This window comes from Trachypithecus francoisi, unplaced genomic scaffold, assembly GCF_009764315.1.
Source record: "Trachypithecus francoisi isolate TF-2019V2 unplaced genomic scaffold, Tfra_2.0 Lachesis_group21, whole genome shotgun sequence".
Taxonomy (NCBI): domain Eukaryota; kingdom Metazoa; phylum Chordata; class Mammalia; order Primates; family Cercopithecidae; genus Trachypithecus; species Trachypithecus francoisi.
The window spans coordinates 2885677-2909365 of NW_022681467.1; the positions used below are offsets into that span (position 1 = coordinate 2885677).

General features: G+C 48.4%; 1 protein-coding gene across 1 annotated transcript; it reads right to left on the bottom strand.

Moving 5' to 3' along the window:
• Positions 1-506: 506 nt before the first annotated feature.
• On the bottom strand, positions 507-4713 carry NXT1 (nuclear transport factor 2 like export factor 1). The gene is made up of 2 exons (XM_033185443.1): positions 4374-4713; positions 507-1296 (listed from the first exon to the last, which is right to left on the bottom strand). Exon 2 carries the CDS (start codon positions 1233-1235, stop codon positions 813-815), a length of 423 nt encoding a protein of 140 aa, XP_033041334.1. The 5' UTR covers positions 1236-1296; positions 4374-4713; the 3' UTR covers positions 507-812.
• Between the last annotated feature and the right edge of the window lie 18976 nt (positions 4714-23689).

The window sequence follows — 23689 nt, forward strand, 5'->3', positions numbered from 1 at the left end:
GGGTGCTTTTAAAAACTGCCCATGCCCAGCCCTACCCTCAAAGGTTCAGGCAAACAATGAACCAGCGTGGATTGCATGTGCCTGCAATCCCAGCTACGCAGGAGGCTGAGGCACAAGAATTATTTGAACCCGGGAGATGGAGGTTGCAGTGAGCCAGGATTATGCCACTGCACTCCAGTCTGGGTGACTGAGCAAGACCCTGTCTCAAAAACAAAAAAACAAAAACAAACAAACAAAAAACCCCTATCCACCACCACACACACAGACTCAAGCATGGTTGGGTCTGCAGTATGGCCTTGGCATAGGTAATTTTCAGTGTCCCAAGGGATTCTAGTGTGCATGGGGTTGTGAATCACAGTTCCAGGTGGGTCAACTGTGTGCCTACCGGTGCCTGGCGTAGGTACTAAGCCCTGATCCTCACCCCTGTGCGGGTGCTTCCTATTATGCTTTCTGCCTTTGGCCCTCCTCCTCCCTCAAAACCTGGTCAAACATATCAGACGGGGGGAAAGAAGCAACATGTGTATTATTAAATTATTTGTCAGAATTTCCAGAATCAGAGTCTCTACTGGGCAAGTAGAAAAATAGAAAAGTTTACTACTTTGAAAAGGAAACTATCACAAACAAGTATATATTCAGGAAAGGGACTCCTAGAACTTGAGCAACAAAAAAAGAGTTCAACCTCAGCACAGTGGAGTCTGCAGTGTCTCCGTAACAACAGAAATGAACTTGTGTTCCTTACATCCTTGAGAGTTGAGGTTTGCATTTCTCTACAGAGCTAGGGCTGAATGAAGCAGAGACCTCTGCCACCCTCACTAGCTGGCCCAATCCTGGAAGCGGAAGCAGTCACTTGCAATCTTCCACACTGTGTTGCTGGGTGAGGCCTGGGCGGTCAGGATGAAGTTCTGGTTGAAGTCCCGTTGTTTGTTCCCCTCAAACTTCACTGATCCACAGATCACAACAAGGACTGTGGTCTGGCTCGGTGTGGCTTCATCATGTACAGGCTGGCAGTCTACCACACTGATTTGGAACTCGCTGGAAGGCAGCATTTCAAAAAACTCACTCAAGGATTCTTGTCCTGAAACAGCATTGCCATTCCAGACCAGGGTGGCTGTGCCCATGTACAGGCGGGAGAGCAAACGCCGCCGCTTATCCATGGTGGTGTAGTAGACGTTGACAAACTCCTCAGCAGCTCTGCAGGCCTGATCCACGTAGGTCTTGAAATCCACAGATGCCATTTCTGGTTCTATGGAAGAAGGGCTCCACCAGGGTATTTCCTCTGCCTTGGGGAATCAGGGGCTGCAGGGAAGTAAGGTTGAAGAGAACCCATGTGAATGTCAAAGTTCATTCTGCCCTGACAATGGAACATTCCTCCTTTTCTATTACTGGCAAAATAGTTACAGACTGCAGAACAATGACTGTAGGCTCAAATAGTACCCAACGCCTAAATGCCTAATTTTACTAAGCCTCAGTTTGCTCATTGTTAAGATGGGATTACCACTGTGGCAAACTGAGACAGTATACATTGTGTTTAGTTAAAAACATTTAGTTATAGTCAGCACTCCATATCTGAGGGTTTTGCATCCACAGATTCAAGCAACCTCAGGGCGCAACCTGCAAATACATTGAGCTGACTATTGTTAAGATGGGATTACCACTGTGGCAAACTGAGACAGTATACATTGTGTTTAGTTAAAAACATTTAGTTATAGTCAGCACTCCATATCTGAGGGTTTTGCATCCACAGATTCAAGCAACCTCAGGGCGCAACCTGCAAATACATTGAGCTGACTGTGCTATGCCATTTTGTTTTTGTTTTTGAGACTGAGTCTCACTCTGTCACCCAGGCTGGAGTGCAGTGACGCGATCTCGGCTCACTGCAATCCCCCACCTCCCAGGTTCAAGCGATTCTCTTGCCTCAGCCTCCCAAGTAGCTGGGACTACAGGTGCCCGCCACCACACCTGGCTAATTTTTGTATTTTTAGTAAAGACAGGGTTTTGCCATGTTGGCCAGTCTGGTCTCAAATTCCTGACCTCAGGTGATCTGCCTGCCTCAGCCTCCCAAAGTGCTGGGATTACAGTCATGAGCCACCGTGCCCGGCCTTAACACCATTTTATATCAAGGACTTGGAGCATCAGCAGATTTGGTCTGTTGCAGGGGTAGGGGGGCTGCTGGAATCAACTCCCAGAAGATGAGGAGGGCTGACTGGACCATTAATTTTTTAAATCACACTTTATAAAATAGAGTACATTTGACTATGGAAGGCCACTCTTTCCTGAATGCTTGCAACAGACATGACTGCCCCTTGGTAAAGACAGTGAACCATGTTGAAGGGAAGAGTGGTCACTGGCTCAATAAAGGCCAACCAAACCAATGAAATGCTCGTCAGCTGCTGAGTCTGGGAAAGTCTATCATGAGCTCACTCAAGAGGAACTAGGAGGGCAGAGAAGGCAGGTTTCTTAAGAGGGTAGAAACACAAATGACATGAGGATAGAACCAAAATGGCAGCCATAATCCCCATGGTAAGCTGGAAGCAGCAAACCTCTTGGGTGAGTGGGGATTAGAAGGGAGTTCACCCAGCTTACACAGGTACTAATATCCACCAGATAAGTCCTGTGGAGCCACAGTACCTCCACAGAAAGACATGTTAAATTTCAAAGTTCTTGGGTGTGTGGGCACAGAATGTGTACTATAGCTGAAATGTCACATTGTCCTCCCAATAAAAAAGTACAAAAGCATAAAAAAAATTGACATTTACTTTTTTCAGGGTACAGGTACAACTGTTATGTTCTTTTCTCCATAATTAAAATATTTCACTTAAAATAGAGGACATTACTAAAATACTGGATTACTAAAATAGAGGACATTACTAAAATAGTTTATACTTGCAAACTTAAATAGTGAATTCTTTTTTCATTTCAAAAAAAGACCTTCTTTTTAAAAATGATTAGCTTATGAATTCGATAAAATATTCCATATAGGGCTGGAAAGAGCCAGGTTCTTATAACGGCTGCAAAGGTGGTGCATTGCCTCTGGTAAAGGGCTGGCTGGGAGGGAAGCTGTCCTAAAAATGAGCAGTTAAGAGCCAATTTCAGACGTGGGTCTTTCCACGCCCTCCACAGACCTCAAAGTGAAGCCTCAACTGTACTCTGAACTAAGTACAGCGGTCCCTCGGTATTTGTGAGGAACTGGATTCAGGACCCCAAGGATACCAACACCTGCAGATGCTTAAGTCCCTGATAAAACGGTTTACTGTTTGACACAACCTATGCGCAGCATCCTCCTATATACCTTAATCACCTGTAGGTAACTTATAACACCTAATACAATGTAGATGGGATGTAAATAGTTGTTATACTGTATAGTTTAGGAAATAATGACAAGAAAAAAAAAGCCTCTACATGTTCAGTACAAACGCATTTTTCTTTTTTGAAGAGTATTTTTGATTTGAGGTTGGTTGAATCCACCCCAGGCGGAACCCACGAAGAAGAAGCGCTGTGTTTGTTAAGAGTTTCACATATATTACCTCATTTAAATGTCACCACAAATGGATGAAAAAGGTATTACTATAACAATTTTACAAATGAGAAAAGGGAAACCTAGGGCTGGATCAAGGTAATGACGGTTAAGAACATTCCTGATCTATCATTTACAAGACTAGACTGAGGGCTGAAATTTTGTCAAGACGATGCTGTCCTTTTACTCGCGTAAGCAAGTCTCCATGAGGACAACTCCAGGACTGCCGGAGTGGGAATTTTCCCTCAGGGACCCCATTTCTCTTTGGCTGGAATTCCCGATCTCCACCTCACTCCTCTTCCCTCCATGGCACCAGTCTCCCCATCATCTCAGAAATGCTCCTCTTCTCCGCCCCTGGCTGTCCTTCCAAACACAATCTAACAATTGGCCACGCCCCCACACTCCATAGAAGGACCATCTCCACTTTTGGTTCTCAGTTACCTATGGGGCCGTCAGCCCCGCTGCGTCAAATCAGAAAAAGAACCAGACCTTGAGGACTGGAGTAAGAGGCTGTGAAGACGGCCGCCTCCTCCCACGGCCCGCACCGTCGAGTGTCCGGAGCTGGACGGGAGAAGCTGCCACAGAGGCATGGCCTTATTTCCTGCGAGTCGCCTTTAATTCAAACCTAGACAGACGCACGCCCTGCCCGGCCCTCCTCAGACCCGAGAGCTGCTCTGTGAGGGGACGCGCCTCTCCTCATTGAAGATAATTCGCTGCCACGCGTTTTGCACAGTAGAGAGGCAACTCTACCACGTGGACAAAGGTACAGCCGTGTCTTATGCCCGACAATGGAGGAGGGCGTGGGGTATGCACGAGGGGCTGTTTCCGGGGTCAGACCGCCGGAGGGACTGCAACCTACCTGCGCGGCGACGTCCAGGGTCAGCGCGGGCCGCGGCGCCCACGGTCGGGATGCCCCCCGCGCGGGCCGCAGCTCCACCGAGGGGCCGGCCGCGGAGGTCACAGGGTGGGCCCACCGAAGCCTCGGGTAGGGGCACGGGAAGAGCCGCCTTTCTTCCCTCCTCTTCCTTCTTGGAGGCTTACTCTGGGTCACCGGGGCCCCACAGCCTGGGGACTTTCCGGTGCAGTTCCGCGGCTTCCCGCGCGCGGCCAGCCGGGCTCCGCGCAGACGGGAGCGCTCCGGCCCCGCCCTCTCCCGCATTCCCGTGACGGGCAGCGAGGTTAGCCAGTGGGACTGCGAGCCGGAAGGCTAACTCCACCCATGTGTGGCCTATAAGATATGGTAGCTTCCGGGAGTGTCACCTTCCCAGAAACCCCGGCAAATCCGTCCTCGAGTTTTCATTGGTCTAACCGGGTCAGACCCCGGCCCGTCTGGTTAGGTGGGATCCCTGATTGGGCCAAACCTCTCAGGTCCCGCCCCTAGAGCCTCGCTTTTCTTTCCGCTGCGCGGAGGACCCTTGGCTGGAGAGGGAGGGGAAGTTGTGTAGGGTCGGGTGAAGTGCATTCCCCTAGTCCCGCATGCCCTTGTATTGGAGTGATTTCAGTTAAAAGGCTCGTGAAACGTCACTACTTGATGCAGTCACGGCCAGCAGCAGCTGCCTGACCCCGCCGAGGCCTTCCGTCCGGCAACATGTGAGGCGCCGCGATGCTTGCGGCCACAGCGAGGGCAACGCCGGCCGCGCCCTGTGGCATGCGCGTGGTGGAGCGCCTGAGCCGATCGCACTCCTTAGGAGCTTAAGCCACTTAGAGGCGGTGTGCTGGTGGACACGGAGGAAGCCAGTTTTAGTCAGATGGGAAATGTAGCTAAAAGTGGGAGGAGACTGGGGCGAGGGTGGGACGTGGGTGAGGCGGGGGCTTGACGGCGGCTCCCCACTGCCCTGAGGCCTGAGGTGTCCCGGGAAACCCGGGCCGGTCTGGAGTTGGGATTCTGTTCTTCCGCGTCCCTAGCTAAGTTTCAGCTGTTCTGGAATGAAGACTGGATTTTTACTGAACTTTACCAACAGGCTCAACAGGATGTAACCATTCAGAGTGGAGGCTTGAGAAACTGTAGCTTGTAAAGTAAAAGAAAAACCTCATTTCTTTAGACAACATTTTCAGCTCCATCTGCTGGTCTGAGGCTGAATAATTAATTGCAAAGCCAGGAGAGAACTGGGGCTAGATGAAGTGAAGTAGTTTAACCTGTGCTTTCTTGGCGTGCCATCGGCTCCCTTTGCTTGCATTCCTAAGAGAAACTTGGTCTTAGATTTCAGGACAAGTTGAAAACAGTTGGGCTGTTTAGTATAGGCCACCGCTTCCCCCCCCCGCACCCCCACCCCGACCCCACGCACACACTTCAGTTAAGTAGGTGGAGAGTTTGGATTATTAAAAGGACACGTTGGAGGCTGAGCAGAGAGGGTGAAGGAGCATTTTCGGTGCTTTATGAACTGAAATGACTTCATGAACCCCAAGGCAGTGATACTTGGATTGATCTAAATCAGCATGGATGGAATGGAAGTGGGAATGAGAGTTGATTTACTGCACGCTCAGTAGTTTGGATGTTGTGCTGTTTTTTTGTTTCATATGTAATAAGCCCCTTTCATTTCTTTCACATAACTTATTGGGGGAGGTACCATTATTTCTGATTTTATAGACAAGGAGGCTGACAAAAAACCATCCTGGTGTCACAGGGTCAATTCATACCTAGAAAAGATGGTTAGAAAGACATTAGAACGTTAGAAGAACGTTAATGAAGCTCCAAGGCCTTTTAAAAATGTGAGACTTTAGCCTTGAGAGGCAACTGTTCTGCCTTGTAGATTTGTGGGGTCTGCCTTTTAGGTTAGGGTCCTTTTAGGTTTGTGTATCCAGCATATAAAGTTGTGCCTGACCCATAGCAAGGGCTCAATAAATACTGTCTGAATGAACAGACAAGCCTGGGTTCAAATCATTGCTCCTCAACTGCATAGTTGTGATGATCTGTCCTCAACACACTCCCTGCTCTCTTTGGAAGCAACCCTGGCTTTTATTCCCCCTATGATCCTGGAGTTTGGGGAGGTTAGAGACATCCCTGGTTCCAAAGGGCACACAACTGGCACTGTATGCGTTGAGCACAGCTGAGGGTGGTGGGAGGCCCAGTTAGGGCCACTGAGCCTGGAGTTTGCTGAGGGATTCTGGGAAAGGAGATTTTTCTCCCTTCCTTTCTGTACCCATGGTGTATGGATAGCACTGCTGCAGCCATCTTGCTGCCCTAAGTGGCAGACCCTTGATGATGAGGCAGACAGGAAAGCTGGGAAGAAATCAGGCTCTTGATAACTATGTTCGGAGTCAAATCATCCCTCAAGTTTGGACTTTTCAGTTTCAAGAGCCAGGAAATCCCTTTTATCTTTTATACTATTTAAAATTGGGCATAAACATAAAGCTATTTGCAACTTGACTAGTGTGGCTTAAGCATTAGCAGGGTGGCTGTGGCAAGTGAGTTACCTCTTTGGAACTCAGCTGCCTCCTCTGTAGAATAGGGGCAATGGTCAAATCCATCTCCTTGGGCTGACGTGAGGAGCGAAGGAAACAATGCACGCTAAGTGCTTCATATGGGGCCAAGCACAAAGTAGCATCCAGAAAGCATTAGGAAAGCAGAATCATGCTTTGACATTTTACATCTACAGCAGCTTCCTTATTTGCCAACAATTCCTCCAATGACTGGCTTTTAAACTTGGAAGAAGTGTATTGACAAATTGGTGGGATTTGTCACCAAATTGCATGGGCATCTTCTGAAGATGAACCCAGTGGTTTAAGCAGCCAAGGAGCCAGTGGTCCCATGTGCAGCGTGAAGTCCATCCGGGGAGGACGGGCACATCTGGTCACACAGACAGAGTCCTTGGCAGCTCTGACGACAGGCTTGACTTAAGGATCTTTAAGTCTGTAAACACAGGATTGATCTTTTCCCTCATTGTCAATGTTGTTCTCTGGCGCAGGATCTTAACAGCATTTGTTTGCCATGAGAGGCTGTGTGACTTGGAGCCAGTCGATCTACAGTGACAGCAAAGCAGTTGTGACTGTAATGCACTGACACCAAAAACACTTTTTTTCCCATCTCTCAGCCTTAGCAGGATCATCTGAGCCACTACCAGTTCAGAGTGAGCTGGGCTGCTTTTCCGGGAGGACAGTTGGGGACCTGACTTTTGAGGAGATTCTGAGGTTTACCGAAGGAGCAAACCTTATGGGGTCAGACAGTGTCTTGTGAAATCTGAGCTCTGCCTTCTCTGTCCCTCAGTTATTGCCTCTGTAAAATGGGGGTGTGGACACTGTGGACATTAAATGGTAGTGTATCAAGGAGGCACCATCTGGAGCATTTGCCCAGCCTGCAATGATGCCATTTGTCTGAGAAGGTTGTAGGGATCATTTCTCGTTTGGATCTCAGCCCTCTTCCCAGCTCAGCCATCAGCCATCTGGAATTGTGGGAGAGGTCAGACGGGTGCAAAGCCTCTATGTGGAATTGGAACTAAATATGCATATTAGTGTTTAATGGAAGACTGCAGGATGCTTGCAGAGTCTACAGAAGGCACGGGTAAGGTAGCTCTTGGAGTCTGGAAACAAGAACTGGGCAGTGGATGCTTCAAGGGTTGAGTTGGACGGACAGAACTGTGACCAGTGTCTAGCACCTGGGATTCTCCACTAAAGTCACATTCTCAGGAAAGAGTTGGATTGGCCCAACTCCAGTCATGTGCCACCCCTCTGCTGCCCGGGAGGGATGGGTGGCCTGAGGGATGGGTGGCCTGAGGGATAGTCCCGCCAAAAACACCTGGGGAGGAAGTTTCTCTAAAGAAGTAATGTGGAGGAGCTCTTCCCAAAGGAAGGAGGGGGGATTCTGAGAAGGCAGGAAGAACTGAGGCCATGAGCACAAACAGAGGATGAAGCAGAGGTCAAGGCCATGTGACCAGAGAGAGGAGAGAGCTGGAGCAAGACATGTATGCACACACACGTGCACACGTGGACACTCACAAATGCACACTTACATGTACGCACACGCACACACGAGCTATGGAGAGTGGTTGCATGGATTCCTTACTATGATGGATTACATTTTCTGAAAATGGCCACAAAAAAAATTTCTGGTCCCATGTCCTCATCTGGAACCTTACCTTGCCATCCCCCATCAGGAGATGGTGTTGAGTCCTTCCCTTGATCAGGCAGGCCTTTGTGACTGTGTGAGCTCAGGCTAAATGGAGTTACATGGCTGCCAAGGTTGACCTATAAAAGGAGATACAGCCGGTGCTGCTCTCTAGCTGTACATGTCCCTGGAGCCCAGTCTGTGCTGCAAGCAAAGCCCAGCTCCAGCTGAGCCACCCCACAGCAACACGTGCCCAGTAGCCAGTTGTGTGAGTGGCTTGTGTGAACCACCGTGGTCCCAGGTTGGCATGGCTTGGAGAGAAATGAGCCTACCCTGCCATGCCCCATCCAAACTGCAGATGTGTGGGCAAAATAAATGATTGTTGTCATGCTAACTTACTAAGTTTGTAGTGGTTTGCAATGCAGCAAGACAGAGTTCTTACTCATTACTTTCCAAGTCCTTGCTGTGGTTCTGCCCCAAGGCTCTAGGGAATAGCCTAGTGCTGGCAATAACTCCTTTTTAATTTATGTCTGAACTGGGTTTGCCACTTACTGCTAATGGAACCTTGAAAATAGGGCCCCTCGGCTGGGCACGATGGCTCATGCCTGTAATCCCAGCACTTTGGGAGGCTGAGGTGGGCACATCATGAGGTCAGGAGTTTGAGAGCAGCCTGGCCAACGTGGTGAAACCTTGTCTCTACTAAACATACAAAAATTACCCGTGAGTGGTGGCAGGTACCTGAAATCCCAGCTACTCAGGAGGCTGAGGCAGGAGAATTGCTTGAACTCGGGAGGCAGAGGTTGCAGTGAGCTGAGACCATGCCATCATGCCATTGCACTCTAGCCTGGGCAATGAGACTCCATCTCAAAAAAAAAAAAAAAAAGGAAGAAAAGGCCCCTCAAGGCCTTACATAGTGATGCTACCTCAACGAACTCACCACAGTCCTGAGGCTGACTTTGTCCTGATTTCTGAGAAGGGGTCCATTGGCCAGGGAGAGTCACAGGAACAAGCTCACAAGGCTGCACTCCAGAATGGGTGTTGGTTGGTTCATCTACAGCCAGAACCAACTTCCTAGGGACTAAGCAGTGTGGGTTCATGTGTTCTCTATGTGAGCAGTGCAGGTGGCTATAAGAGCATGGGCCGGAACAAGGAAGCACAGTAGATGGCATGATCCCAGTGTCCAGGGGCACAAGTTGACAGGGCCTGAAGGATCTGTGTTCTCAGGAAGGAACATGGTCACCAGGGAGACCAGATACCCCACAGTGAGTCTGGTGACCACAGTCCCTTCCCACCAGCCCTGCCCACATTTGCCCCTGTGAATTATCCCACCCCTATTTTTGGGCGTTTCCATATTCTGCTGGTGGATATTTTAATTTGTTCCCCTCGTGGGCTGGGAGCCTCTTTTCTTTTAGAGGTGACATTGTATAGGTATGTTCCGAGTCTTACTGACTTTTAACTCTCAGGGACACTGTTATTTCTCTGCTTCTAAGCTGGTTTTATAAATTACTGTGTAGGAAGTGCCTAGCACATGGTACATGTCTTAGTTTGGATTCCCCAAGAAGTCGATCTGAAGCAGATATTTGGTGCAAGTCATTGATTTGCTAGGCATAGGGGTGTGGGGAATTGGGATGGGTGAGGAGTAGATTACCCAGGCTGCTACCACTGTAGGTGACTGGATCCTCATTACGCTGTGCAGCTCCTCATTGAACAGCATAGAACACATGCTTCAGAATTATTCCCCCTGGTGCTGGGAGCTTGTGGGAACTGTGGAATTTACACACAACTCCTGAGAGTTGAGGGCTGCTGGGGAGGATGTCATTGTCTGGCAAGAGGGGCAGAGAAGATGTTCTTCCACTGGCCTGGAAAAAAGCCCTCAGGCATTTGGAAATCAGCTGGAGCCCCCTGAAAAGAGAAGTACCAGGCCTCAGACAGGCACTGAAGGTGTCAATCATAGCAGGCATTGTAAGTGGCTGCACAAGCAGTTTCTGGAGGATCGGGCACATTCAGTGTCCTTCACAAGCAACCCCGTGGTGACCTTGGGCATAGCCTTGGAGGTGGGTATTCCTATGGACCCAACCGTGCAGGCCAATTGTAGATCTGAGTAGACAGGGTCTATGAACCTCATTAAGCCATGGGTACTCGGAGCTGATGACACAAAGGAAAGGTAAGATGTATGATCCCTGCTCTCGATGAGCTGAACTTCGAGCTGAGGGCATGACAGTTATAAACACGAGGCTCTTAGGGAATGATGGCCTTGTAAAATGGCCTGTGCTGCTTTGTTTACTAGGAATGTCATTCTCTGGACATGCAAATCAAAACCCCAATGAGGTGCCACTCTGCAATCTTAGGGTGCCTAGAAGCAAAAAATGGAAAATAACAAATGTTGGTGAGAATGTGGGGAAATTGGAACCCTTGTGCATTGCTGATGGGAATGTAAAATGCTTGAGTCACTGTAAAAAACTGTATGATGGCCGGGCGCGGTGGCTCAAGCCTGTAATCCCAGCACTTTGGGAGGCCGAGATGGGCGGATCACGAGGTCAGGAGATCGAGACCATCCTGGCTAACACGGTGAAACCCTGTCTCTACTAAAAATACAAAAAACTAGCCGGGCGAGGTGGTGGGTGCCTGTAGTCCCAGCTACTCGGGAGGCTGAGGCAGGAGAATGGCATGAACCCGGGAGGCGGAGCTTGCAGTGAGCTGCAATCCGGCCACCGCACTCCAGCCTGGGCGACAGAGTGAGACTCCGTCTCAAAAAAAAAAAAAAAAAAAAAACTGTATTATGAGTCCAAAAAAAATTAAGCATAGAACTGCCATACTTCTAGTTAAATACCCAAAGGAATTGAAAATAGGTACTCAAGTGAGTATTTGTTCATGATTGTTCATAATAGCCAAAAATTGAAAACAATCCAAATATCCAATGGATGAATGAATAAAATATAGTATACCCATATGATGGAATATTATTCAGCCATGAAAAATAAAGTACTAGCCAGGTGTGGTGGCTCATGCCTGTAGTCCCAGTGCTTTGAGAGGCTGAGGCAGGAGGAGTTCTTGAGGCTAGGAGTTCCACACCAGCCTGGGCAACATCATGAGACCTGGCCTCTCCAAAAAAAAAAAAAAAAAAAAAAACACATGGCAGGCATGGTGGGCCACACCTGTAGTACTAGGTATTTGGGAAGATAATGTAGGAGGATCTCTAGAGCTCAGGAGTTAAACGCTGCAGTGAGTGATGATTATGCCACTCTACTGCAGCCTGGACAGCAGAAACCCCATTTCTAAAATAAATAAATAAAAATAAATGAAGTACTGATACATGCTGCAATGTAGATGAACCTTGAAAACAGTGAAAGAAGCCATACACAAGAGTCACCTGTTGTAGGATTCCATTTCTGTGGACTATCCAGAATAGGTGACTCTGCAGAGAGAATGCCGACTGGTGTTTGCCAGAGGCTGTGGGCAGGGAGGAATGGGGAGAAGCAGCTTCATGGGTACCAGGCTTTTGAATCATGGAAATGTTCTGGAACTGATAGAGGTTGGATGATATTGTGAAACTACTGAAAGCCACTGAATTGTTTACGTTAAAATAGTCCATTTTATGTTATATAAACTTCACCTCAAGAAATTATTAAACAGAAAAAAAGATCTCTTTCCTCGAGGCTCAGTTGACATGCCAGCTGCCCAAAGGCATGTCCTCTGGTCCAAGTGACTGGAGGTGACTTTTGTGACCTCATGGCCACTGGGTTCCTCTGCTTCTAGATGCTTTGTCTCCCAGCTGCCATATATCCCTTCCTCCTGACTCTGAGGGCTGGGGCCAGTGTGTGTGTCCCTTCCTCCTGACTCAGGACTGGGGCCTGGAGCCAGCCATTCCTCTCACGCTCTGAGGCTCACACTTACTTCAGCCTTGCTAGTTGCTCGTGGCCCTGCAGCTCCTACTGTGGGTCTGGAGTTTGGGCTCAGCTGTCTTTCTCTGGGGCCGTTTGAACAATCCTGCTGGATAGAGCAGAAAGAGCATGCGAGCTTGGAGCCAGATAGACCTGCATGACCTCCTGTGAATGATCTAACTCTCTGAGCCTGTACAATCAGGGTACCCGCTCCCTAATGCTGGCATGTGGATAGCTGAACAATGCCTGAGTAGTGGGTGCAGCTCTTGTGGCACAATTACCCCAACCCCACTCCCATCTTCTCTTCCTCTCTTAAAGGGTCACTGACTTTTCTGGTCCTGAATCCACACGTGCTCCTCAAAGGGACTTGCCTGGCACACAACTGTCACTCTGCAGTATCCCTACTTGTGAGCTCCCCATATCCTAGACTAGGGTCCCAGGCCCAAGGTCCTCCATAATGAGACGTGAGCTGGGTTCCCACCATTCTCCACCTGTCCCATGTTTCATCCACGTGGAATCCATGCTGCTTGCCCCAGTCCTTAGGCTGCCCTCTCTGCCTTGCATACCTTGACCCCATTTCTGTACACATTTCCACTATCCTTCAGAGACTGGCTCAGATGCCACCTTTTCTTTACAGCCATCCCACTTTCTGGAAAGGTCTGTGGTGTTTCCCCCTCAGAACATTCCTGTGCCCCTTTTGTGGCATTCATTTCTTGCTCTCTCCCCAGTGCTAGGCCAGGCCGTGTGGGCTCAGGGCCAGGCCCTGGTTTGCCCAGCATCAGCAGAGACGTTTGAGTGATGCATGGATCTGAGGGCTGCTCTGTGTGCAAAGAGAGGCTGCTCCCAAGTGGGAGACGCTGAGGTGCTTGGCAAAGATGGGACTTGAGAGAGGCCTTGATTGATGAGTGGACTTTGAATAAGGAATCAAAGAGTCTTGAGAGCTCAGAAGTGAGCAGCAAGCACTTTTTGTCTCTGCCCCTGCAGCCTGGGAAAGCTGAGTGGAGCAGACAGTGAGGTGCCCTCTTCACTGCTTTCCAGACCAGGGATTTCTGGCCTCAGTCTTGGACCTTACTCAAGGCAGGTCAGGAATGCCCAGCATTAACACCCAAGAGCATCCTTCAATAAGGACAGATGGGAATTGGAGGGTAAATACCCCAGCTTCCAACCCCTCAGGCGGGACATCTCTGAGGCACCACCTGTACCATCGCGGAGCTCCCCGGGGACTAAGCCAGACATCTGCAGTGCTGCCCCTGTACTGGTTTCCCCGTGCTCCGCCTCACATCCTCACACCCCAACAGGTGCCCCTGAGATCACCTCTCAAATAAGTGACTTGCAGTGTAGTTGTTGTCCCAGGGGCTGCTGCTGGGGACTCTGTCTAAGCTAGGGAGCAAAGAAAGGACTTTCACTATTGAAAGTCTTGAAGAATGTCTAGATGGGTTTTCCTGGTCCCTTGAAGGGTCAGTGCCTTGGCTATCAGCTCTCTTTTGGTGCCAGATAGTAACAAATCTAATGCTAACTACAGTTCTCAAAGTGAGGGAGTGTCAGAATCCTTGCTAACACAAGGGTGCCAGAGCCTTAGGTTCAAAGTTTCAGATGTAGCAGGGCCCAGGCTAGGCCAGAATTTGCATTTCTAACCAATTTCCAGGCATGCTGGATGCCCAGGACCACATTTTGAAAACAACTGTGCTTGACTAGAGAATGAAAGTAGCCTAGGTTGAAAAGTGCTCTGCAGCTTATTTAATGAAGTAAATTATTATTTTATACTCTTCTGCAATTAGTTCAGGCTTGACTGTTGAGCTTAGTTTTCCTTTTTTTTTTTTTTTTTTTTTTTTTTTTGAGACAGAGTCTTACTCTCTCGCCAGGCTGGAGTGCAGTGAGTATTCTCGGCTCACTGCAACCTCCGCCTCTCGGGTTCAAGCAATTCTCATGCCTGAGCCTCCTGAGTAGCTGGGACTACAGGCATGTGCCACCTTACCTGGCTAATTGTTTTATTTTTAGTGGAGATAGGGTTTTGCCGTGTTGGCTAGGCTGGTTTCAAACTCCTGACCTCAGGTGATCTGCCCGCTTCAGCCTCCCAAAATGTTGGGATTACAGGCCCGAGCTACTCACTGCGCCCAGCCACTTTTCCCGTTTTTAAAGCTGTCTGATGTCTTGCTCTTTGAATCTGAATTGCCATTCACAGAAGCAGCCACACGAGGGTGGTCTAGCCTTTGACAAGAGCCGGTCTGCTTGCATTGTAGACAGGATCTGAGTGACATCTTTTCTGATCAAGGAACCAAAGTGTTCCTTCCCTATATCAAATATATGGCATGTTAAAGAGTCCAAGGAAATCTCCTTTCGTCTTGACAGGTGGCTGCTCAGAGAGGCGTTTTTGTTTTTCCCTAGGAGAGTTTAGAAACGGCTTGGGAAAGCAGATGTCCCTGCCTCTCCAAAGCAGCACCGCTTTTAGTGTGGTGGTATTTCAGATTTCTGAGGTGCTGTCTCTACAGTGCTTCCTGTTGAGCATTTTGGTCTAATGGCTGGCTTTGGCACTTTGTCCTGGGATGCACAGTGTATGATGGGATGAGCGCGATGGCGGGTGGGAGTGATCAGCTCAGGGTGCTGGCGCAGGGCCCCAGGCAGCCCATTCTTGCTAGGCAGTGCCTATGACCAGCGATGGGTGGGGGGCATCGAGAAGATCCTGCCCCTTGCCATGACCCCCCACTTCTCCCGTGATGTCAGAGGGTCATCACAGGTGGAACATTCCCAGTCTCCCTTCCTGCTCCCAGCTGTGGGCCCCTGGAGGGCACTCCGGGTGGTGAGGATTCTCATCCCTGCTGGGTTTGAAAGGGGAGCCCTGACAGGAGAGCCGGCCATGCCCCAAGCCTCCCCAGCCTTGCCCTCTGCATTCCTTGGGGGCCCTGGCTTCATGGGGATGAGGGAGGGCAGCTGTCAGCAACTGGCCAAGTGGTTCTCTCTTCTTTCTGATAACTCTTCTGTCCCCAACCTTGAGTGGAAGCAGAGGCTGCATTAATTTAATTTAAAATTTTAAGCCAAAGTTCCAACTCGTAGTACAGTGATCCAAGAGTGTAGAAGGTTTCTAAGGAGAACAGGTACCTCTTGTCCTGCCCCTTGCTTTCCCTCGCATTCAGGCTCATGGGGTAAAACACTTGCAACTGTTCCTGTGTTTTTGTTCTTTTGGCAGTTACCTCTGTAATTCTAAATAATGAGCTTGTAATTCAATTGCTTGACTTATCAATTTTGGACAATCTTCAATGACTATTACAATGGAATCTTACAAAATAGTCCCTTAGCTAATTTCATTAGATTTAGTTCTAGTGATGATCTTTATAGCTTTAAATACATAATTCCTCTCTGCTTCTTATTCCATCAATGATAGAGAACTGTTGTCTAACTCTCTGCTCTCTGGGATGGGGATAGCAGTTCTCTCAGCCATCTCTTCCTAAGTCACATCTCTGTGACTAACCCATGAACTGCTGTCACCTCTATGCTCTCCTCCACCTGTGGAAATAGAACCGTGACTTGCATGAGGCCACTCTGCCTGAAGACCATGCTTCCTAGTTTCTCTCCCACTAGCTATGGCGTATACCTCATCTGGCTGATGAGATGTAGTTTGAAGTGTTGTGTGGGACTTCCCAAAACTAGGGAGGCTGGGCCATCTCCTATGTTTTCATTCGACTGTCTGAAATGCAGATGTGATGGCTGGCACTTTGGCTGCTATTTTGGACCATGCAGATGTGGGCCAGATCCTAGGGATGGTGGAGAGGAGGGTGGAAGGACTTGGCTCGCTTTATTTCATAGAGCTATGATAAGTTCTCTTTTAGGCAAGTGAGAACTACTACAAGTCTATTTTGTTTCCATCATTTTGAGCTCATCACTTAGATGCCATCAAAACTAATTCTAGATAATATGGTAAGAACTGTCTTCACATTTACAGCATCAAGGATGACTACATTTACCTTCTCTTCTAACAGCAATGATTAGGTTTATTCTTCATCTAGATTGAGTCTAAGCATTGAAAAGAAATAGACAGCATTTTCATTATTAGGCCTAACTGTTGATTACTATAGAACTACACACATGTAGGACTCACTCTGTTCTCTCCCACAATGCCTATACCCCCTAAAGGGTGACGTTCCCAAATTCAAAGTCTAGTGTACAGCCTTCTCTTTTCCAACCCTCCTTACACCATGCTTATTTTAGTTTACTTTCTATTCGGCTATATCTTTATGGAACAGGATCTTGTTTTTCTTAGAGTTCCTAATTGTTTTTATCTTTGTTGCTTTTGCTGTTGACAAAATAATGTGCCTTCATCCCTTCATCTGGTGGGCCAGTCTTTCCAGAGCACCCCTCATTGCTTGAAAGGCCCTTTACCCTGGAGCCACTCCCTAATGATCGTTGGACCTTTCCAGTCTGTATGGGTTTCCTTCACCCTCTGGAAAAGTTATTCTGTTTTTTTTTTATGGCTTTCCCCCATTTACTTTCTCTCCTTTTTCGTTTTTGCAATTTTGGCCTCTCTCTTGCTTTTTTTTTTTTTGCCTGTGCCTTGGGAATTAAAAACAAACAAACAACTTTCTTGTGTATCCTTTTTATTGATTTATTATTTCCCTTATCTTACCAATTATATTTTTATTTTCTAAGATTACTTTCATGATCTCATGTTCCTGACTGGTCTTTTTTTCTAGTATTCTGTTCTTCTATTGTACTTTTTGCCTTGTTCCTTTTTATTTGTAAGGAATACAATTACCTCTCAAAATTTATGAGAACAGGCTCAAGTCCATAGAAACCTCTGGAGCTGAGCATCCTCATTTCAAATCCTGGCTCTGCCGTTTACCAGCTGCATGATCTTGGGCAAGTTAAAAGAGATTGAGAACAAGAGCGTTCTTTCAGCATGCCCACACCCCTGCCTGCCTTAACGGGTCTGAAATGTGAGGGGAAGCCAAGTAGCCGGCTTGCCTCTGTTACTCATGGCCCAGTGGGTCAGCTCATGACCCTCAGGCCAGCCTGTGCCACTTTGGTGGCTGGTGGCTACTTTGTGGTCTACTCCTGAACAAACCAGAAGTGAAATTCAGAAATGGCTGCAGAAGCCAAACTGTTCCCTGGCCCCTCTGAAATCCCCCAACACTGGGGGAGCCACAACAAGTTTGGGGGCCGTTAGGAACATTTTAATCTATAAAGCTATGTGCTATGGAGGGGTAGGGGAGAGATGGTTGCAGGAGGCCATGGGAGGGCTGAGACCCACAGTTGGGAATGTTGAATGTTGACAATAACAAAATACTACTACTACTACTACTACTACTACTACTACTACTACTACTACTACTATTATTACTACTACTACTTATGTTTTAACATTTTTCAGAGCTTTGCTATTTATATTATTCTGTCCTAGATTATCGCAGCAACATTATGAAGTATGTCTCAGGTTGGGTCCCCTAGAAACAGACCCTGAGATGGAGATTTGCATGTCGGGGTTTGTTGGGGAGGGGATCTTGGGAGTCCCACCTGGGAAGGGTAAGAGGGCAGTGGGGCTTTGATGCTGCTGCAAGAGAGGCCTCCACTGGCCCCTGGGGAGCTTGGAGCTTTGGAAACCTGCAGAGTTGAGGCAAGGGTTCCGCATGTCCCTGCCCTAGACTGCTCATTAGACCAGCGGGGGCTTGGTGAGGATGCAGAGGGGGCTCAGCCATTAGCGGGGAAGGGGTACCCTGGCCCTGGAGCAGGCTCTGAAGAGGACACTGAGCATCCATCACACATGGGCACTCTCAGGATCTTGGCTGCAGAGCAGGCGCTGAGTAGTGAGGGATTTGCCCAGGGGATGAGCCTACCTGGTGGGGTCATCATGTGGACCTGGAGGTCCTGACTTACTCAAGATCTCTCAGCTACTGAGTGGCCACACTGGGATTCCAGCTAAAGACTGTTTTAGGTTAGGGCTTCCTGATCTCAGAATGGACTCCCTAACCTAAGAATAGGATCCCCTACCTCAGGATGGACTCCCCAACCTTAGAATAAACTCTCTGAACTCAGAATTAATTCCTGGGCCTAAAAGTGAACTTTATGACCTCAGAATGGATTCCCTGACCTCAGAGTAGACTCTCTGACCTCAGAATGGACCCCCTGACTTAAGAATAAACCCCCAACCTAAGAATGAACTTCCAACCTAAGAATGAACTCCTGAACCAATAATGGATTCCCTAACCCAAGAATAGACTCTTCAACCTAAGAATAAACTTCCTGACCCAAGAATGAATCCCCTGACCTAAGAATAGACTCCCCAACCTAAGAATGAACTTCCTGACCTCAGAATGAACTGCCTGACCTCAGAATGAACTTCTTGAATTAAGAATGAACTTTCTGATATCAGAATGGACCCTTGACCTCAGAATGAACTCCCCGACCTCAGAATGAACTCCCCGACCTCAGAATGGATTCCCTGACCTAAGAATGAACTCCTTGGTCATTTTGCAGGTGATACTCAGGAGCACCAGTAGGGAGTGGGAAAGCAGACAGGGAAGGGAAAGAAGGCTGGCTGGGCACAGTGGCTCACGCCCGTAATTCCAGCACTTTGGGAGACCAAGGTGGGTGGATCACCTGAGGTCAGGAGTTTGAGACCAGCCTGGCCAACGTGGTGAAACCCCATTGCTACTAAAAATACAAATATTAGCCAGACGTGGTGGTGCACACCTGTAATTCCATCTACTTGGGAGGCTGAGGCAGGAAAATTGCTGGAACCCAGGAGGCGGAGGTTGCAGTGAACCATGATCATGCTACTGCACTCCAGCCTGGGCAACAGTGAGACCCCATCTCAAAAAAAAAAAAAAAGAGTCACTGGGAATGTCTAATGAGCTGGCAACCTGTGTGGTCTGCTAAGGCTCACCCCACTGAGGGGCTCTGGCAAAGGGTGTAGCACACCCCTCAGATACTTGTGGGATGGAGATGCTGGGCACTGACCAGCCAACTCCTTGTCTGTCATGGACTGAGGACCACTCCTGGGGTTTTGGCCCCTCTCCCAGTACCTCTTGCTGTGTGCCTGGCTGACGTGCTGAGAGCCAGAATCACCCTCATACAGAGTTCCAGGAGCTGATATTGGCAGTTTTGGGGTTATAGAGGTGAGCCAGAGGGAGGGTATGGTAGGTCTGACTCCAGGGTCCATGAGATGAACCCTCCTACACCCTCTACATGTAGAGGATGTCAAGAAGAAGTGACTGGCTTTATAAGTCAAGAGGCAATCACAGAGTGAGACATAGAAGTTAATGTGTATTCATCCTTTCCTGAAACCCTGCAGGATGTACCCCATGCTATGTGCACCCTGTTCAGTACAGACATACCAGCCACCACTCCCACCCTCCAAGAACCATATGGTGCAGATACAGAAGCATGGGCCTGTGGGCATGTGTGTGAATGTGTGTGAGTGTGCGTGAAAGTGTGTGTCTGTGTGTGTATGCACATGGATATATGGGCATGTATGAGTGAGAGTGTGTGTATGCACATGGGCATATCAGCGTGTGTGAGTGTGCATGGGTATATGGACATGCGTGTGTGTCCACCTGGGCACATGGGTGTGTGTGTGTGTGTGTGTGCATGGCATATAGGCTTGTGAGTGCACATGTTTATGTGTACACTTGGGCATATGGGCATGTGTTTGTGTGCACGTGAGCAAATGATCATGTGTGTGCATGGACATATGGGTATGTTATGTGTGTGTGCACATGAGCAAATGGTCATGTGTGTGTGCATGGGCATATGGGCATGTGTGTGCATGTGTGCATGCACATGAGCAAATGGTCATATGTGTGTGCATGAACATATGGGCATGTGTGTGTGCAGGTGTGTGTGTGCACATGAGCAAATGGTCGTGTGTGTGCGTGGACATATAGGCATGTGTGTGTGCATGTGTGTGTGCACACATGAGCAAATGGTCATGTGTGTGCATGGACAGATGGGCGTGTGTGTGTATGTGTGCACATGAGCAAATGGTCGTGTGTGTGCATGGGCATGTGGGCATGTGTGTGTGTATGTGTGCACACATGAGCAAATGATCATATGTGTGTGCATGGGCATATGGGCATGTATGTGCATGTGTGTGTGCACATGAGCAAATGGTCATAAGTGTGTGTGATTGGGCATATGGGCATGTGTGTGCACGTGGGGTATATGGGCATGTGTGTGTATGTGCATGTGTGCATGGGCATATGGGCACATGTATGGGGACGTTGAGAGGACATAATCATGGAGGAGGTGACTCCTGGGCGGCATTTCCTCCCCCGGTAGCAGGGTGGAGGGAAGGGGAAGGAGTCGGGAACAGAGGCTCAGAAGGCTTGTGGTGTGGAGATGCACAGCTGGTTTGTTGGGGGAACAGGCCAGGGGCAGAGGTGAGTTATCACGAGAGCTAGGGCAGGGCGGGTGGGCAGTGGTCACTCTGAAGAGGGCCTGGGAAGCCCAGCTGAAGCATCATCCTGGGAAAACGGGTTAGGGAAGGGTTTTATGCAGCTGAATTAGGCTCCGGGTACTATGGGCTGTGAACAAATTGCCCCTAAACAAGAGCAAAACTTAACCTTTCATTATGCTCACAAGTTATGTGGCTCAGAGATTTGGACAGGAAAGGGCAAAGATGGCTTGTCTCAGTTCCATGACACGTGGCCTCAGCTAGCAGGCGGGAGTGACTCAGCAGCCGGAGGCTTCTCTCACCTGCTGGTATTTGATACTGGCTTCTGGCAGGATCTCCAGGGTTCTTTCCTGGGATCCTTCAGAATGTGAAGTTGGGTTCTAGAGCTGTAGAGGCGATGCGGGGGGGTCACACAGAGAGAGACGGAGGGAGAGGGAAAGAGCCTGCAAGTGAGCCCAGTGGATGCTGTGTACCCCTTAGCATGACCTGGCCTCAGTCATCACATAGCATCGCTTCTGTTGCATTCTGCTGGTCTGGATGGTAATCAGGTTCTGCTCTACATAGACCCTCATCTTTGTGGGAGGAATGTTGACGTCATACCCTATGAAAAGCATGTGGGATGGGATACAGATTGAGGGGCTGTCCTTGGAAGTTAATCTACCACCAGTTACATGGGCCCACTAGCCCTAGCACTGTGGAGGGGGCTTTCCGGGTGCTGGATGGAGACAGGAGGACAAATTGAAGACAAGCACAAGGCTCTCTTGAATGCAGTAGCACTAAAGGTGCGGATTAAATATTATTAGAAAGAGAGTCCCGGAGACTTGGACACTAAATTGCTGGTGGTGGGGAGAGGGAAGAATGAGAAGGAATCCAGAGTTTTTCCTTGGGTAATTCCATCCATAATGATGGACTGGGGAATACGGAAGGGGATGACTGGGGGAGAGGTGGATGTGAATCTGGAATACTGTGCTGGGGGTGGGTTATGGGATGTGAAGCGGAGAAGGCTGTTTGGGGCTGGGGCCGGAGCATGGGTGAGATTGGGGCTGAAGGTATAGATCTGGGGATCTGATTGCAGATGGAAGACAAAGCCTCAGGAATGACAGGCACAGCTGACCTTGTAGGGGTGTATGAGTACAAGGAGAAGCAAAGGAGCCCAAGGTGTTATGCACCTGGCTTAGAGAAAGTTCTTTGTAGGTGGCAGCTGTCATGATCACATCACACCTCATTTTTCTCTGAGGGTTCCTTGTGTTGTTTGTATCAGCCAATATGCTGGCTCCATATTGCTCTTTTATAAGTTCTTATGTATCTGTTGAATATTAGAATTTATTATACTTCTAGTAGGAGGGGAAAATGAAAGTGGCAAATTGGATGGAATATAGAGCAATTTGTAGGGCTCACTGGAGCTCAGGAGGATTGCAGGGGTGCCATGGATCAGAGTTTACACTGGGGATACCAAATGATTTAAGTACCTGGGAGTAGCGCAAAACACTTTGATGATTCATGGAGGAAAATGACAAAGAAGAATTAGGGGAACATTTTGAAGAATAAGGTGGAGGGGAGGGCTTTAGTTGCAGTTTCAGGAAACGGCAGTGGTCGGGACCTTTTCCTCTTCCCAGACTCCCCACACTCCAAGAACTGAGGTCTTGAGCCAGGCAAGGTAATGCACTCCTATAGTTCCAGCTACTAGGGAAGCTGAGGCTGAGGTGGGAGGATTGCTTGAGCCCAGGAGTTGGAGGCCAGCCTGGACAACACAGTGAGACCTAATCTCAATTAAAGAAAAAAATGAACTGAGGTCTGATGCCACTGGAGAGATGGGATGCAGTGCTGACCTGCTTGCTACAGCAACTGAGTGGTTAGTCTCAGGCCTGGGTGAAAAGACTAAGGAAAAACAGGGTAGGAAGGGCCACCTGGGTTCCCTGACTGGACGAGGCTCCTTAGCCCCAGCCCCAGAGAGTCCTGTAGTAGCACTTGGTGATTATCTGTCCAGAGCCCTTTCTGAAGCATTGCTCTGCAGACCCTCCAGCCAGGGTTTTCATTAAGTAGCATTAAGTCGTAACATTAAGTAATAAAGCAAGCATGCATAGAAGGGCAAAGCCAGTCACTTCTTGGACCCTGAACCCCTCAGCGAAGGTTGGTGCGTGCAGTGGGCTGGCCTTTGGGTGGAGACTGAAGAAAGAGTTTGGTGCAGGTGGGAATATTACTTAACCAGGGATTGATGGAGGACAAAAGGGATTTCTGGTTCCATGAGGCAGGAGATAAATGAGATGGGAATCCTGAATCATACATTTTATTCACTTCTCTGGAAAGGGTTTTGGGGGCTTGTTTAGGGGAAAAATTAGGACAAGAAAAATGGACTCAGCTGGCATTGGACAGAGACAAAGCCAACTGACGTCTGGGTTCTAAATTTTTTTTTTGTCTTTATTCATACGTGTTGGTTGTTTGGGTTGGTTTTCCTTGACCATTGTAAGTTAAATCCATATCAGGAGGATCTGAAAAGCTTATAATAAAAATATAAAGTAGAGACCAAGCGTTGTAAAAGTGGCATTTTACTCAAGATATAGTCAGGCTGTTTTACAGTAGTGGGTAGTAATGAATAATTTAAATGAAAACCCTCAGGGGTTAGATGATGATAGAGCTGATGCTCTTATTTACCAAGAAGCACCAACCAATCTTGAAGAGGATCTGCTTTTGTAAATGAGCAATGCAGAAGAAGAATTCCCAGAGGGAGCCTAATGTCTGCAAAACGTCATGTATTGCTTACACAGAAACCAGTTACTCAAAGAGCTATGCTGTTCTTGTGCCCTGTGATGGATCCACTGGGCAGAAAGATCAGAGCCTGCCTGCCTACCTCAGCCTGTGCACCTGATCTT

Coding starts and splice junctions, on each gene's coding strand:
- NXT1 (XM_033185443.1), bottom strand. CDS start 1,235: ATGGCATCTGTGGATTTCAAGACCTACGTGGATCAGGCCTGCAGAGCT.